General features: G+C 35.5%; 2 protein-coding genes across 5 annotated transcripts; both read right to left on the bottom strand.

The window, feature by feature from the left end:
• Nucleotides 1-603: 603 nt before the first annotated feature.
• On the bottom strand, nucleotides 604-7270 carry LOC109003375 (probable E3 ubiquitin-protein ligase RHG1A). 3 transcript variants are annotated; one of them, XM_035685844.1, is made up of 7 exons: nucleotides 6989-7270; nucleotides 3474-5250; nucleotides 2646-2696; nucleotides 2359-2457; nucleotides 2127-2267; nucleotides 1890-2024; nucleotides 604-1134 (listed from the first exon to the last, which is right to left on the bottom strand). In XM_035685844.1, the coding sequence occupies exons 2-6, from the start codon at nucleotides 4959-4961 to the stop codon at nucleotides 1893-1895; spliced, it is 1911 nt and encodes a 636-aa protein (XP_035541737.1). In that variant the 5' UTR covers nucleotides 4962-5250; nucleotides 6989-7270; the 3' UTR covers nucleotides 604-1134; nucleotides 1890-1892. The 3 variants fall into 3 exon arrangements, with proteins under 3 accessions (XP_035541737.1, XP_035541736.1, XP_035541735.1); XM_035685843.1 differs by lacking the exon at nucleotides 604-1134 and adding an exon at nucleotides 1593-1807; XM_035685842.1 differs by lacking the exon at nucleotides 604-1134 and having other exon boundaries at nucleotides 1593-2024; nucleotides 2646-2699.
• Nucleotides 7271-11162: 3892 nt separating this feature from the next.
• On the bottom strand, nucleotides 11163-15239 carry LOC108990382 (protein CUP-SHAPED COTYLEDON 3-like). 2 transcript variants are annotated; one of them, XM_018964324.2, is made up of 4 exons: nucleotides 14670-15236; nucleotides 13159-13386; nucleotides 11856-12177; nucleotides 11163-11593 (listed from the first exon to the last, which is right to left on the bottom strand). In XM_018964324.2, exons 1-3 carry the CDS (start codon nucleotides 15144-15146, stop codon nucleotides 12061-12063), a joined length of 822 nt encoding a protein of 273 aa, XP_018819869.1. In that variant the 5' UTR covers nucleotides 15147-15236; the 3' UTR covers nucleotides 11163-11593; nucleotides 11856-12060. The 2 variants fall into 2 exon arrangements, with proteins under 2 accessions (XP_018819869.1, XP_018819868.1); XM_018964323.2 differs by lacking the exons at nucleotides 11163-11593; nucleotides 11856-12177 and adding an exon at nucleotides 12458-13035 and having other exon boundaries at nucleotides 14670-15239.
• Between the last annotated feature and the right edge of the window lie 2165 nt (nucleotides 15240-17404).

The raw sequence follows: 17404 nt of genomic DNA, 5'->3' as shown, positions 1-17404 counted from the left end.
ATTTCATTGTAAATTCTTGGATAGCCTCTTTTATTCATAGAATAGTCTATATATCTATTTGCCAATCAACTTCAGTCGAAATCTTCTGGATAGGTATATCCGAACTGAATTCTTTATGGATAAACAATATCTTTCTAGTTGCTCTAAAACAATTAAGAGATTTTTTTTAGAAGAAATAGGAGTTATGCTTGGGGCGGCAACATCCTATGGTGTAGTAGTCCCGCTTATGGGGTCAAATCAATACGTTTTAAAAAGAAATATTTGAATATAAATCTCATCGACCTCATAAGTATCATATAAAATCATATTAATCGAATCACTATTCAAGACCCGAGATTCTATTTTATTATCAATCTAATCAGCATTCACATTTTTTTTTCCTTATCAACGAATAAATTAGATGTCAAGTATTTCTGGAAAAAGTTTATTGTGTGGATTTCCTTTTGAAAAAACCCACAATTAATTCCCCCTTCGTTCTACTGAATCTCTGATGCAATCTACACACCAACGTTTTAGTGCCCAACCCAAAACTTCTGATTCTTGGATAGCAAAAAGGATAATTACTAAAACCAAAGAGTTGGGTAAAAAGGGTTCCCACTTCCATGTACGAAATGGTAATTTCAATGACATTTGAGAAGACCATTAGGCCCCCAAAATTGATGGATTTGTTCGATTGGCACAAGGATTGAACTGGATTTTTTCTCTAGACAATTTTCTCAAGAGAATACTAGAGCCGTAGTAGTTGGGGTCGAATCATCAACTGTTGACCCCAAGCATGGTACCTAAGGATCAGGAGTAGTGTCATTCGGCCCGAGGGCCCATTGGCTAAGTGACAACTATGATAGCATGAATATTGCCACATTTCGAAACCAGATTGGCAAATAGCAAAGGAAATCACAACTCCAAAATAGACTTATGTTATTTCTCTGGAAATTAAATTGCTTGGGACATGATGTTACCGACTTGAGCTGCCCTTGTTCATAGCTCCCAATATTGACTCACACTTTCCAACCCACTGTGTGAATCCTTTGTTGAAACAGAAGGAGAGCACTTTTGGAATACCCTTTTTCATGAGTGGCGTGTAGACTTTCTGCTTGACTCATTGATACTTGTTTTTTTGCTCAACTTCCCTTCCTATAATGGATTCAGACAGTTCACAATAAGGAGAAAAGGCATCATGGCAGCGAGGAACATTCTGAACTAGATTTCTAGAGCATAAACAGGCTTGTGAGGATTGAATCAATGATAGTTGAGAATAAATCCAATCATGGCCTAAGCTCTTAGCATCCTAAGTACCAAGTCACGATGGAAATTTTAACATGTTAATCATTTCCATAGCAGATGAGATTGCTAATCCATATCCCTACTAACTAGGGGTTATTTTTAATTTTCCATTCTAATTGGATTTGTTTGACAGCTTAAACATTCTCTTTCAGAAAACTCGCTGGTTTTAGACCCATTCCAGCTCTGTATATCCATCCCTGAGGATATCAAGAAATTTGACTGCAAGAACATTGCTATCTACTTTTTATATTGATCTGTACTAGAAAATAAAAAATAAAAACAAAAACAACATATCTGACATGATCATCTCCAATCTGTAATGCCAAAAGGCTGAATTTTTAATAAATATTGCAAGGTAATCATTTGTTGATAAATGGAAATTTCAAAACTAGTTATATTTTTTCTAATCGCACATCTGCCGCCTCTACTAGGACATGGCTGACTAGAATACAATCTCCAAAAATAGAAAATTTTACTCTGGCTCTTGGGTGAGTGGTGTCATGGTGAAGCAGACAATATGCATCTGTGTTTCAAATGGGCGACACAGTTTCACGGTTAGCCCTCTTTCCAATATGAGAACAAATATCCAGAAAGTGAATGTTCACCTCTCATTTCGTCAGGGCTGTTGTTTTACAAACGGGGCACAAATTCTTCTGCATCAGCCATTGTTTTATACAGTCAGCATGAAAATTATGGCCGCATTCCAGAGTTCCAAGATCATCTCCCTCATTGTATTCCTCCTACATATGAATAAACAATAATTCAGAAAGAGAGGAAAACTGGTCATTTGGGCAAAGAGAAGAAAACAAGCAGCGCAAACCCGAATCAGATACGTCATTTACCTGACAGATACAGCATGGTTCTGCATCAAGCTGAGACCCCACTGCAATTGAACATTTCCGTTGTCTCAATCGATTTAAAATTGTTTCTTCACTCAATCCCGTGCTAACATTACCAATGCGCTCTTCCAGAGCCAATAACTCCTATAATTCAAAATAAATGTTGTAGTACTTAAACAATGACTAACATAAACAGGTAAATAAAAAGTATAGTTCAATTTATTGTATACTTTACCTCATAAGACATGTTGTCAACATCTAGTCGCATATCCCTATACCGATCATGAATATCAGCCACCCCCAAAAACACAGACTGATCAAGGATCATAACATCCTGATAAAAAGGCGGAGTCACATGTCAGAAAAGCATCCATTTGCCACCATCAGTGGATCACAAATGAAATAAGAGTATATTCATGCAAGGCTGTTTAAGTCAGCAAAAATGTCTTTCTCCTAGGCTTTTCTAGCATTCTCTTGATAAGTGTGGTTGGTGAGTAGACACCGTTAAGGTAGAAACCCAACCTCAAGTCGCAAGCTCTCGCCCCTACGCATGAGACCCAAGACATTGCGAATCTGCTTCAAAAAATAACAAAGTTTCAGATGAACACTTGCTTGCCAAGATGACTTGAAAATTGAAATCAAAGAGTACTAATTTACATAAAACCAGTGTAACCGCTACAAATGTTGTAAAAAATAAAAGCTGAAATGGGAAAAAAATACTCCATTAGATTTTTCACTTCTACTTTTCAGCTTGAACAAACATCCAACCAACAAACTTAACTGAAGTAACTGCATGTGAGAACATTCAGAAAGCCAGACTGTTACTATTCACCAGAACAGTATGTCATAAAGTAGCAGTCAAGCTCAGGATTTTTTTTACTAGAAAAGTCTCCGTGTTTCTAGGATGAATATTGTCAAAGATCTGCTTGCTTGAATGCAACAGGAATTATTTATGAAATGCACTTTTGGAAATCAAAATAATGTAGCTATAGGAAAATTGAAATCACAATTTTTGCTAGAGATGAAGTTATTCAATGGTTGAGTTTATTGATGTAAAGCATAGATTCACCAGCCATCTAAACAACTCTCACAGTTATTAAAAGCATGCAAGACCCATATGACCGTAATTGATGAAACACAAATCCACATATTTGATGACTTTTGCTATAGTCACTTATCACGAGATGATGTGCCATCTCAACCATTTAATATAAAACAAACTTTTCTCTTATTACTTATCAAAACATAAAAAATAAAACTGGGTTTGACACTAGATGCTTCACATGAAAGAGTCCAAATATTTAAATTTAAACAGCAAACGTCATATGTAAAATGAGTTCTCAAACATACCTCAGATACAAGTCTGCTACTTCCTTCACTGGCTGCAGCAGATGTTCGCAATAAATAGGGGATTCCAAGACCACCATCACCTTGTCTCTCTACCCACAATGCTGACCTTGGGTGTGACTGAGCATGGCCTGGGTTACCAGGTCCAGATGAAAAACCAATTTCTTGTGACGGAACAGGACCCGAACCCAGTGGGGAATAATTACTCCTCTGGCCTCCAGATTCAGAGCCAGCAGAAGACATCAATGACCGGCGAACATATTCAGAAAATCTTCGTTGGAATTGTGGGGGACTATGTTGAGGAGCTAAAGTAGGAGCATATGATGGATGGACACCTGAACTGGGAACAGGTCGAGATGTAGAGGCAACATTTCCAGGAATACTCACATTTCCACTAGTTGAACCCCTATTTGCTGGGTTTCGAACCAAGTTTCTCAGTTCGATAGCAGGCATAAACACAGGATGTTCCGAAAGGTTTCTTGTCATGCTTCTTGAGCCCATTTCTTCATGTGGCACATAATCTCTATCTCCAGAAACCATAGAGCTTGTGATATTGCCAGCTCCCAAGCTAGGTCCTCCATTCCACCTGTAACCTTGCACGTTTCGTGGCAATGTAGGAACATGGACCAAAACCGGTTGACTTTGAGGAGTCATACGATCAGAAGCATGTGTTGACCGCAAGTCCAAAGAATAACCAACTGGAAGAAGTCTTGGTGACAGCAGGGAAGATGAAATACTAGAATGCCTAACAGCATTGTCTGTAGAGATTAAAGTAGGGGCAATAGACTCTTGTTGATTTGAAGGATTTATCCTTAAACGGGTATTTCTATGGAAGCTTCCTGCCGAACTTAGATCAGGAATGAAATCAGAAGCTACTTCCATTGTGCCTAGCCCGAATCTTGGGTTCACCTGTTCGGGTGTAGCAGATACACCTAAACTGCTGCTCAAATTAAAGCGAGCAGGCACAGCAGACCATGCACTATTTTCAGAAGGGTGAAAGTAGCTAGAACTTCCAGAAACAGAAGACTGTCCAGCATTTGCTTCAAGAGCTTTTCTTTTACAGGGGACACGGCGACCCTCCATTGAACAGCCTGGTCCACCATCATTCTCGGTCACTAAAACTCCACTGGGTCTGGAAGGAAGTACATGATGATCAGAACTACTTGCAGGTGGAATGCACCGATTTTCAGATCTGATAGACTTGTGTATGTTAGGGCATCCCATGGCTTGACTATTATCACCACCATGACCAATTGGATCTGTGTTTAAGTTGAGATTCTGAGTATGCACATTAGAATTGGAACTTTGTGCAAACAGAGGGTTTCCATTTGTATTAGATGGTTCACAGTTCCATTCTTCCAACCTCGGACCAGCTGCAGGACAAGCACTTCCTGAAGATGACCATCCAAATTCTGCTTTCCGCTCATCACACCTGACCTCATTCTGGGAATTGCTAGAACTAGGCTCACCCAAGCTCCATTCATTCGACATCTGCTGCTGACAGTTAGCAGAATTTAGGTATGCAACCTTAGTAAACCCAGGTGATGGTATATGGTCTGGTATTCAGTTTCCAGCAGGATCTCGCATATTATTCCAGCATATATGCTGATCTTTGGAAGCATTACTAGGAGTAGATCCACAATCAAATTTCCAAGGTTTTAGGAAAACCACCAAGTTTACCCCTCTGCCCTTGCATTAGGCTAATAACAACTTTGTTACAAGTAAAAATCTTGAAGAAATCTCCAACAGAGATGGTAAGCCAAGTACACTTTTGGTACACCTGATACAATACAGCAACAATTATCATTAGATTCGGAAGTCAGTAAACTCTAAACCAACTTATCAATAAAACACTAGGCAGTGGTGAAGGGAGTAGAAAATTATTATATGAATGTATTCCATTGGAAAGTGCAGCCAACTTGACCTAAAGGCAAAGTGCAGGTTAAGCTTAGATTCATGATCTTGCCATGAACAAGTCATATCTTGTTCCATTTCATTAAATTCTGGCAGGTTAAAGTGGAATGTGGGTAGAGTGATCATAGGGTTATGAAAATGCCCTTCATTCGGTCTTCATAAAAGTCTCATGCACTGGAGTCTTATGCATGGAGTAGTCAATTGGTCGGCATTGCCATTCAACAGAATCTTGGAACTCAATTCCTAGAATTTCTTTTGCACTAGTTATTTGTTGCTCCACTGCCCAGTGTATGTTGTAAATTAGAACCATTTAAAATCTGTAGAAGCACGATATTCTGAACTTGCAGTTGTTTTCACCCATTGTAGGCCCATCAGATGTAGTAACAGATTTTGAAGTATATAAAGTACTTCTAAGCCACCTATGAAAGGCTATGATTCTTTCGAGAATGTGAAAACTTTGTCTGCATTGGAAGACTTTCTTAAAACTGGAGTATACGAGAAGATCCCTATCTCTATTTAATACTAAACGAATAGAAATCCAGGACCCAGCTCTACATTCACCATGATGCTAGATTTAAAGGTGTCGTGAAGTTTCTCAGATACTTAGAAACTTCATGAATGAAGCAAGCCTTGTGCCACAGAAAATAGCCAAAATACACAAACATAAAGAAAGATTGAGAATTGACACTTTGTATTACTTGACTCATGAAGGGTGTTCGATCATCCAAACATCAGCTGCTATTCCATTGATCAACATAATATTATCAAAGCAACAGTAGTTGCATAGCAACAAGAAACAAAGTAACAGTTTGCAGAAGCAGAACGCAATGGCCAATGAAGCCACCAGTGGCGGAATAAAATAGCCCGCTTAATCTTTTACAATATTGCAGCCACGAATAAGCATTAAACTCAATGGGCAAAAAGAAGTTAGATCAACCAGGCATCATTAGCTTCAGGACTCGTAAGATATACATGCAGTTCCGAAAATCACAATCCCAACTACCCCAAAGCCTCTACTTGTAGGGTAAATAATCATGAAACAGCCAAACTGGACAACATTTCAACAAATAAATTCATTAGTCACGTATAACCCTGCACCCACCAGGGCAAAGATCTAGTCCAGCAAAGCAATCATGCGAAAGTTGGACGATTTTAAACAGGCAGCAACAACAAAACAAGCACCAAAAAAAAAAAAACTATTCTTAATATGCTTAAGTTTCTACCTTTTTCCGTGGAACTTACCACGGAATCAATATCCTGCAAAGAAAATCAATACAGAGGGGGAGGGAGTTATAAAAAAAAGACAGTCAAATTGGGATTGAGAGGCTATGAGCGCTAATATCTTCGCTAATAGCTCTATCAAAATGATTTTTAAAAAATCAAAAACAGATATATACAAAACCCAGCTCCGTATGGAGTTCAAATAGCAGAAAACAAACTAACCCACAATTTCCAAAAGAATTTAGCTTCACGAATAAAACTCAAAAGAAAAGGAAAGAGATACGACGGAAATTTCTAACAGAATAATCAAAATCCGATCTTATCGCCAACCGATCAATCAAAAAAGGTCAACTAAAAAAGAAGATAAATCCAGAGAAACTTACCGAGAAGATGGATCTATACGAGAAACCTGAGCCAGGAAACAAAGAACTAGCCCAGACAAGGTGATCAAAGAAAGCTGTATTTATGTTCACGTTTTCAGGAGAGAAAATAAAGAAACCAAGAAAGAAAGAGAAGAGGCGAGGCGAGAAAACCAAACCCAAGATGATGCAGAAATGGGAGGAAGAGAGAGAGCCTTTGGTGAAGGATTTGAGAGGAAGAAATAAAAATGAATGGAAACAGAAAGAGAGAGAGAGAGATTAAAGACGACAATAATCTTCAATGTACGAAACAACACAAGAAAGAGAAAGAAGAGTAGTAGTAATATTGGTCCTAAATAGAGCAATTTCCCATTCTAGAATTGCATAAAATATCAAAAATAAAAATTTTAAAAAATAAAATAAAAGCAAATGAACAATTGGCAGAAGTAAAAAAAAATTAATATTTTCACCACTGTTTGGCTGTTTCAACAATAATTTGCTCTTAAACAAGAAACTACTTGAACTAATTTATGATAAATTCAATCCGAATCCTTTCTAATTTCTTGACAAAATGAGATGGTTTCGGACAAGAAAGAGAAATTAATATAGCATTAAATATTAATATTCATGTAAAATTCATTGTCCTAAAATCCTTTACAGCACGTTATAAGGTTATATATACTATAATTCTATCATACAATTAAAAAGGATCTCAATTCCATCAAACTAGATTTTAGAGTTCCTTTGGTATATAATATTTGTCCGTCCAGTTATTTTATTCTTAAACTGATGTAGAGTATACTACACACATAACTTAAATAGTAAAATTTAATTTGTAAAATTTAAATTTCAAATTTTTTTAATTATTATTCATTATTTTACAGAATATCTGAGATCACCTTATTATCTTAACGCAACCTAAGTATGATATCCACACCCGCTTATAAATAGAATATATCTTGTATGCATCATAGACAAAAATAAAAGAAAATAAAAGAACTGCCTCCCAATGCCAGCCCCCACCTTGTCTTTAACTCAACGTGTTAGATGTTGCTATTTGTTGTTGTCAAGTGTTCATTTTTTGTTTCCATCTTCTTCACGCCAAGCATCTGTCCCTCCCTCCTCCTCTTCCCTGCCTTCCAACCTCCTCAGTCCCCATCACATGCCTCCCCTCTTTCCTCTCCCTTGCCTTCCTCCTTCGCTCAACTGACTTTGAGCTGTGACCAAAACCAAACGCATCACACAGATAATATATAGATCGGACCTCCTAATTGTTCTTCACCCAAATCAGGAAAATTTTCAGATTTTTGAAGTGTGAACTCAAAATGGTGCATGGTGTAGTTTTTGATTGACCACACATTAGAGAAGGCTTTGGTTGCAATCAGTGGTTGGAAAAATTAAAACCTTTTGACTATTATGTAGGGTATGGTTTTCAGGGGTTGGATTATCAAAAGTTTTGGGTAAGGTTGGTGACTTGGTGCTCATGTTTTTTATGCTTGCAGTCTGGCACAAAAAGCTGCTGACATTGTCTAACTTTGCTTAAGACAGGTGTGAATACATAGACCTAGTGAGTATTTGTTAAGGTTTTGCCCCCCCTAACTTTATTTTGTCATATTTGTCTCTTTCTTTTTTCCATTTTTTCATGGAAAAAGAAAAAGTAAAATAAAAATATAAAAAACACCTCCTCATCCTCCCAATGTGGGTTTGGTTAGATAAACCATTTCCTAAATGCTTATTTTAAGCTAATAAAAGTAGCATAAGATAAGGGTTGATTAGTGGTGATTATTCCCCACCAATAGAGAATATGAGCTCCATGCTTTTGACAAAATGAAGAAGGAATACCAAACAACATAAAAAAAAAAAGGTTTTATTAGCCCATAAAATAATAACATTTTAGGAGCTAATCATGTACAAAGTTGAAAACAAATTGCCCATTTGTAGTACGAGAAAAAAAAAAGTGCTACAATTATAAAGAGATTGTATAAAAGTAAACTCACAAACTAACTTGATTTCATATGATACGTTAAATTACTTTACAATAAAATTAATTTAATTTTTTAATATATCATATCAAATTACGTTAATTTGTAAATTTATTTTTATAGAACTACTTTATATTTAAAATATTTTTTGAAAAAAAAATATATACCGTGCTAGCCACGAGTAAACATTACAACTTGACAAATAGTAAAGGCTCAAAAACAATTGTGGGGTGGCTGCCAATTATGGTACCCAACATCTTTAAAATCCTCTCTTTTTTTTTCAAAAGTTGGGTGGCGTAGCTAGTGAGTGAATGAATGAATGAATGAATTTATTCCAAAGAAGCAAAAGTCATGACCCCTGACCTGGACTGCATGGAATGGAATGACCCACTACAAATGGGGAAAGAGGGTGGAGGTTTTGTATATCTATGATAATAATCATTCACATGACAAGTGGCCTTTTTTATTGGAAAAATTAAATTAATAAAATTAAAGTATAAAAACAAGACATGGGAAATTGGGATAAATTACAAAATAAACATTAAAGCGCAGAAAATAAAAACAAAACAAGAAATTGCTTTTTAGTTATTTTTACAGATAAGATGATATAAGATAAGATAAATTTAAATAAAAGTTAAAAATTTAAATAAAATATTATTAAAATATTTTTTTTAATATTATTTTTATTTTGACATTTGAAAAAATTAAATTTTTTATTTTATTTTATACAGAAATTTAAAAAAATTGTAATTATTAAATGAGAATGACTGTAAAAAAAAACGTAGCCGAAATCTAACATTCCAGAAATTAGAGATGGAAATGATAAAAACTTTGGAGGGGTCAAAAAGAGTGCCTTCTACCCACCACCACCAGTGGGTATCACAACCTTGTTTCACTCAAGATTCTGTCTTGACTTCAAATAGCAAAATAATGATTTAACAAAAGCAGTCTTGATCTCTCAAATGAGCATAATGTGGGGAAATAGGCTCCCTAGGCTTTAAATAAGATGAGTTCAAGAGGGATGAGAAAGTCATGACCCACAACCCAACCTAGATCTGAGCCACTCAACTTAAAAAATAAATCTAGACACTAAGTAACAATCTAGATCGTTCAAGTAAATTAAACCCTATAATATTTATTATTTATTTATTACTATCCAAAATATTTATACAGACAATAATAAATACTATAAGATTCACTTCATGTGTCTCTCCCACTTGAAACCCTCAAGTTCAAACAAGAATTTTATCCCTAAGTTGAGATCTTTTCTCGCCCCAGTATAGAATGTCTCTGATTTTCAGCTGGGACATATCGAGCATCGAAAAGATAAGACCAATTGCTCCTTGGTTCTCAAAGGATGATGAACTCTTGGAGAGTAGACCAATTGCCCAAAACTAGATGATTTGTTGGCTTCCAAAATGTTTGATATTTGATGACATTTCAAGTGTGATATAACATATAGAAATGGTTAATCCCATTTTTTCCCAAATGGTACTCCAATTTTCAGCAAAATAATAAAAAAATGGCAATCCCACTTTTCCCAAATAATCCAAAATCAACAATTTAATACTTCAAACTACTAATTTCTTTCAATTTACACCCTCCATCCATTTGACCCATAATTTTTTTTTTAATTTAAGCAAGGAAATTTTAGACAATTCACTAAGATTCCATCATGCTTGATGGGTCAATCGAAATGGGTGTAAATTGAAAAAAAAAAAAAACATTGATAGTTGTATATCAAATTGTTGAACTAGATCATCTAACCTGCAATTTGAAAGAATGGAACAAACTTAGGACATAGAATGGAATTTCTGCAATAAAGAATGTCCTCGGAGTTCCAAAATGACCACAACAAGTGATGCCTGGAAATGACACACCAAACTACGACTTCAACCATACGAGAAGCCTAATCTTAATGAACATGCTTCTTACGTGTAAATAGGTTAATGAGGCTTTTGAACTCCACCCAAAGAAACTCCAAAATATGCTATCAAAAACGAAAATACCAACCTCAGTGAAGAGGTTTAGAAATTCCTTTCATATAAAATACCAACCTCAGTAAAGTTCTATCAACAGCACTAAGAGACAAAACCAACATAATATTCAAACCAAGGCAATGCATCAAAAAGATTATATTATACCCAACTGCACTCTCCTACTAAAGATAGTGCCACTCAACCATCACATAATTCTACCATTTAACTCTTGTCAGCTTAGAAACAATAAGCCAGATCATAAAAGCTGGTGTTATTCCAAGCTATATATATTCAGTTATGCAATCAGGAATGAGATAATTACACATTTATCATGTCCACATGATTATATATCACTGGCACCATATCAACATATATAAGAAAATCAGCATATATGATAGCTCCATCTCTTTAACAATTTTTGTTTCATTACAGAAAGAAGGTGGCTAAAGGAAAAGAGGTCTTTCTAAGGAAGCTTCTGATCAAGAGGTGGTGGAAAATAGATGTAAATGAGGAAGAAGAACCTCTACCATCAATGCATCAACTGCAGCTTTATCAAGTCAGGTGAAGCAGCTGACACTCATATAACTTAATTTACCATTGTCAATCATAATAATCTCTCTCAGCGTGCCGTTGGGATAAATTGCCTTCTATCAGGCATGAGAACAAATCTGCAAGCCCAGACCAAAAGAAAATTGCTAAATATATACTTAAAGAGAAATGATATTTGCAATCCTAGGGAATGCAAGCCATGCGCACTCATTTTGAAAAAAATTGGGTAAATCTAGGATCCACATGAAAAAATTATTTTTTTAATGGATCCCAATTTTTTTCAAAGAAAGTATGCGGAACTTGCACACCTAGGACTGTATATAGCATTACTCATACTTCAATGGGATTGAAACAGAATAACAAATAATAACATATAACTACCTTATAAGGCCAAGTCATCCTTCCATAACATATCTCAATATTGTTTAAAAATTTCACAAAAGGTTGTTTAAGATTTATCCCTTCGCATCTGTTGTTGAGTATCTAAATCAAATCCTGAAACAGTAATTTCCAGTAACAGCCAGAGCATTCCAATGAGTATTCATATATCTTTATAATCAACTGCTTCAAAGTCTCTGATGAATAGTTACTGCACAAGATCGTCCAACTCAATGTAATCTTCCTCTAAAATGGAAAGTGCTTGCTGGTCAGTCAGACCTTCAAAAATCTTTGCACTACTTCCTGGAAGCACAGACAAGCTCTTCTGCACACCGGCAACAGCACAAACAGGAATGTAACTAACTTAAAAAGAAACACACTTGTAGTTATACCTGAATGCGGACAACACATGCCAAAAAACAAAACTGAATAGATATCATATATACTTACAGTAGGGCTCGTTTGGATTGTGAGATGAAATGAGATGAGTTTAGATGAGTTGAATAAAATATTGTTAGAATATTATTTTCTAATATTATTATTATTTTTTAATTTGAAAAAATTGAATTATTTATTATATTTTGTATAGAAATTTAAGAAAGTTGTAATAATGAGATGAGATGGGTTGAGAGTATTTATGTATCCAAACGGGACTATTCTTCATTACTTAATAGACATCTCAGATAACCATTGAAGTATCTGTTTTGCTCACTCTAGACAGTAAGATTCAATAGAAAATCTTGACGGTAAAATGTGCAAAGGAAACAAAGGCAGACTGAGGAAAAAGATTAAACTTTCCAAAAGCAAATAAAGTTCGAATGCCGCATCAAAATTAGAAAAAGTAAAAAAACTACAGTTGACTAAACTTTGATTTTCTCCTGTAAGCATCCCCCACATCAGCAGAGTACATGGTGGTACAGAAAGTTAGGCCTATCATCATGTTAAAAGTAGCTAATAATAGTATTACGGGTTTTTAGGCAAAACTTTAAGCAACTTAAAACTGCATGTTACTTCTATTTCTGAACAAACTTGCAGATTGTTGCTGATGCGGTAACTTGTAATGGTGTGAGGAAAAAGTAGAGGTTGTAAAAGAATATTTCGACACCATGCAAGAAACATGGCTGATCATAAATAACATAATGTTAGAGCGTGAGGTCAATGTGTTGCAGATGAACATATAACCCTGCATCACATACCAAACCCACGTGAAAATATGTACATAAAAATATAATATAATGACACAAATTGAAGATGTGTTCTGGCAGTAAAAATTATATAGAGTATTGAGGACGTTTTGAAATGTTACCGGCTCCCGAGGCTGCATGCCTAACTGATGCAGAATGCTGGCACCAGAAACAGAATTGTCCTCGTGCATTTTAACTTCAAGAATATCAGGTGTAAGGCATCCATTGTGCTGAATGCCAATGTGACGCACTGCAGAAACAGCTTCCTCAGCACAAGAACTTAAGCCATTATCCAATATGCTATTTCCACTACAAGATTTGAAGAACACTCGACAAAGGACAAAAGAAGCCTGCAGATGGATAAATAGTTAAGGTGTTTTCATAGAAACATAAGATAAAACCCAATAACACTGACCAAGCCTCTGCCTCCCTTAACTTTTCAAAACCTGGCCTAAAAAAGGCAAAAAGCACCATCATCTGAACCACTAAAATTTATCATGAGAATGAATGCTAATCGAATCACTTTATAGCAAACATGAAAGAAACTGTCTCGTCAATTGGCATAAAGCATGGGTGAGTTGATTGGCAAAAGATGCAATACTTCATGACATCTTGTTAGAAACCATATGTTGATCAAGACGTATCCAGATGGGCCAATCAATAAATTAGAAATGCTGCTTCTTGGTCCGTCCATGAAAAACATCTCTTGTGTTCAGATTTTGTACTTGCTAGCTTTAGGGACTTCTATGCATGACTTGGCTCAGCAGATTTCATATTCGAAGTGAGCAGAGAGAGAGAGAGAGAGAGAGAACCAAAAAAGGGAAAAGGACGCAATCCATTGATCGCCAACCACTTCTCTCCCATTGATGTCTAATTAATTGTCCAAACTATCCACAGGGTAACCATCTAACAGGAACGCTACTTTTTATGAATAATTCGGAAGCAAATAGCCTGTAAATAAATCAACTAACGGTATGTATCTGGTACTATACAAGTACAGCTTTCTTTGATTAATAACGAAAAATTGATATTTATTTAACGCAGACCAATAACTATTTTTGCATCTTTTTTGTCTGGCCCAATACACAAAGAATGTCACAACGTGCAAACAACCACGTGGGCTTTCGACAAGGCACTTCTATTGAGCTGAAACTGATGGAATAAACATCTGATATTTCACACAAGATTACTAGAAATGGAAACAAGCACTCAATCATCGTACACTGAGAATCATACACCAGAAGCAAACTGCAGAAAAAATTAGTTCAACGCTTGTGACCTTTCCAGAATCGACCAGTATGAGATACACATTCGATTATAAACTTGAGTCACGCATATTCATCATGCCAGACCAGAATCATAGAAGGAAACGTAAATTTATCCATCCTTGATCTTTTCGAATCAAAAAGTACCGACTATTAATGAACAAGCAATAACCAAATTCCATTTTTTCAGAAGAATTTTGTTATTCCCAACACAAGCCTAAAAGTTCAAAACTCAAATGCATACTTAGCCAAGAAGAAAGATAAACAAAAACTATTCGCGCATTTGTACCGAATTCCTCCCCCCAAAGCACGGAAAATAAAAATGAATTTAATACCCAGAAAGAAATGAGTAATGTTTCTCAAAGTACCTTGAGATGATCAGGCAGCGCATACTCATGCATAACCCAATCAGTAATCCTGGCCGCGGTCCTGGACGAATTCTTCTGATAAAACACGAAGCTTGACCTTGTCCCCAACAACACCTTCCCTCCTCCTCTAGGGTCCATAACGTCCCTCACCTTTCCCCACTTCCTCCTCCAGTACCCAGTCTTAGTCCTCCTCCTTCCCGCCTCGCTCTCCTTTGCATTTCGAGCCGCGTAACAGTACCAGTGCCTCTTACCGGCGCCATAACCGTATGAAAAGCATGCCCCGTCCGGTAACTCGAAGGGGTCATAGTGGTAGAGGTCCAACTCTCCAATCAAATCGCAACCATCGGAACCCTCACCGTCGACGTTGTTCTTCTTAGTCAAGTAGTACGAGAGGAGCTGTTGCTGGGAAGGGTGGAAACCGCAACCCGGGGGGGTCGAAAACGACTTCGCTCCGGGGTCGTCGTGAGCATCTCCCATTGGATACAAGGGTCCCAAACCAGAGCAGGGTTACAATGGGGGTGGGGGGAGTGGATTTGTAATGCAAGGAAGCGTGCATATGAAGCTACCCAGAGTGTATGCGTTCACCTTAACACAATGGTATGGCACGTGGTAAAATGTCGGAGGGACAGCGCAGGAAAGATGTCATGTTTTTATTGGCAGGTGACAGGAAGTGAGTGACGGCGTCAGATGCTTCGGAACGGGGAGGATGTTTGGCCAATAATTATGTCATGTTTTTAAAGCCCTTCAGCGTTTCTACCTGAACACTTGGACTTTGACCGTTAATGATTTGTAAACCATAATAAATGTACAATAAATTTATAAATTGATACGTAATTTATTAATTTATAAAATTATTTTTAATATAAATTAAATATATTATATAAAATTATGTTAATTTATAAATTTATTTTTATGAAATTTTTTTATAACTGTAACAATTATTTTTTTTTATAAAAATAAAAAATATATATTTCAAATTAAACAAGACTTTGCACAAATATTTTTTTTAATTAGATTCTATTACAAAAGATATATAATTTTTTAATGATAAGACTTATACACTTCAAATTTATTTATAGTATTATTAAAATTATAATATTATTTATTTATAAAATGCCTAGCTCAATATTTTTATAATAACTTTTATAATGACAATTTCACGGATTTGTAATGATTTGTTAATAATGGGATTAATTTAATCAAAGTTAAAAGCTTGGTAACTATATAAAGATAAAAATTAAAGTTTATTGTATTTAAAGAGCAAATTAGTGGGATTGAAATGGTATTTAACCTTTTCATTTTAATATCTTTTCTCACAATTCGCGACACGTGGGGTAGAAAAGATTTTGCCATACTAATCAATAATTAGTAAGGAAGAAGACGGTGGAGTTTACATCTGGTCTTACTTCTAATAGTAAGGAATAAGAGTCTCCTAGTTTGCGTATATAAGTAGAGTGAGAAGGATGAAAGGAGAATCTTCAGATTACTGTGAATCACAATCAGATTGGCAGGTCATATGAAATCTAAGGGTTCTTGGATCTATCAACATTTTATAAGAAAGACAGCTCATAAAATTCTCCCATCTAGAAGTAATTTATTTCAGGCTGCGTTTGGTTTTTAAATTCAGTCGAATTTAGGCTTCGTTTGGAACCTAAACTCATTTTAACTTATCTCAACTCATTATTATAATTTTTTCAAATCTCAACACAAAATCTAATAAATAATTCAACTTTTTCAAATCCCAAAATAATAATAATAATAATAATAAACAATAATATTCTAACAATATTTTATCATTTCAACTCAATTTAAGTCAACTCAGTTCAACATCTAAACGCATTCATCTAACTTTAAACTAAGTTTAATATCTAAACGCTCAACTCTCAAATTACTAAACTCATCCTAACTTAAAACTTTTTTACACGTGAGACTCACAATTTTTTTCAACTTAAAACATATTTATCTGTGAGATCCATAATAGTTTTCAATTTTTCATAAAAAGTACTAAACTCATCTTAATATTCAAACACACTTTAAACTCAGTTTAGATGGGTCCTACATAACTCTCTCTACTACTCAACTCACTATTATTCATAAAGAACTCAACTCAACTAAGCTCAACTCAACATCCAAACACAACCTTAGAAAAGGATTATAGGCACAAGCTTATGCCCCATCTATAAAAGAGAAGAAAAAACCATAGTCCATGCACTTTGGAGTTGTTCTGTTGCAATTTCTTGTTTGGATTGAAGCAATAGACTACAAGAAATCATAGTTTTTCCGGCCCTTAAAATCGTCGCAAAAACTCTATATAATTACTACATTTGTATATTTTCAAAGATTTTTATTTCGCTACATTTTTTACTAAATTAGTTCTTTACTTTTGAGTTAATCTAGCAATAGGCAAAAATCGTCACAAATTTCTGACTTGTCTATCAAGTTCTGAAATTATCAAGTGTTGAGATAAACTTTATGGATCAGTGGAAAAAGTTAATTGAAAGCTAAAACCTGAAGATCTTGAACTGGTGGCCTGTATCTAGAAGAGGTTATGGCTAAGAAGAAATCTCTACTTTATGAGAATAAATTTGAGAGTCCTAGACAGCTGTATAGATCTGCAAAACAAAGCTTTACTAGACTACCAATCAGCTCATGAGTGTCAGTGCAAGATGATCATCAACAAAAGGCTATAGTGAGATAATAGGTTAGATGGTTGAAACCAAGAGGCATATATGCAA

This window comes from Juglans regia, chromosome 15, assembly GCF_001411555.2.
Source record: "Juglans regia cultivar Chandler chromosome 15, Walnut 2.0, whole genome shotgun sequence".
NCBI lineage: Eukaryota > Viridiplantae > Streptophyta > Magnoliopsida > Fagales > Juglandaceae > Juglans > Juglans regia.
Note: the sequence above shows the minus strand (reverse complement) of the source record. Positions and strands in the feature narration are given on the sequence as shown.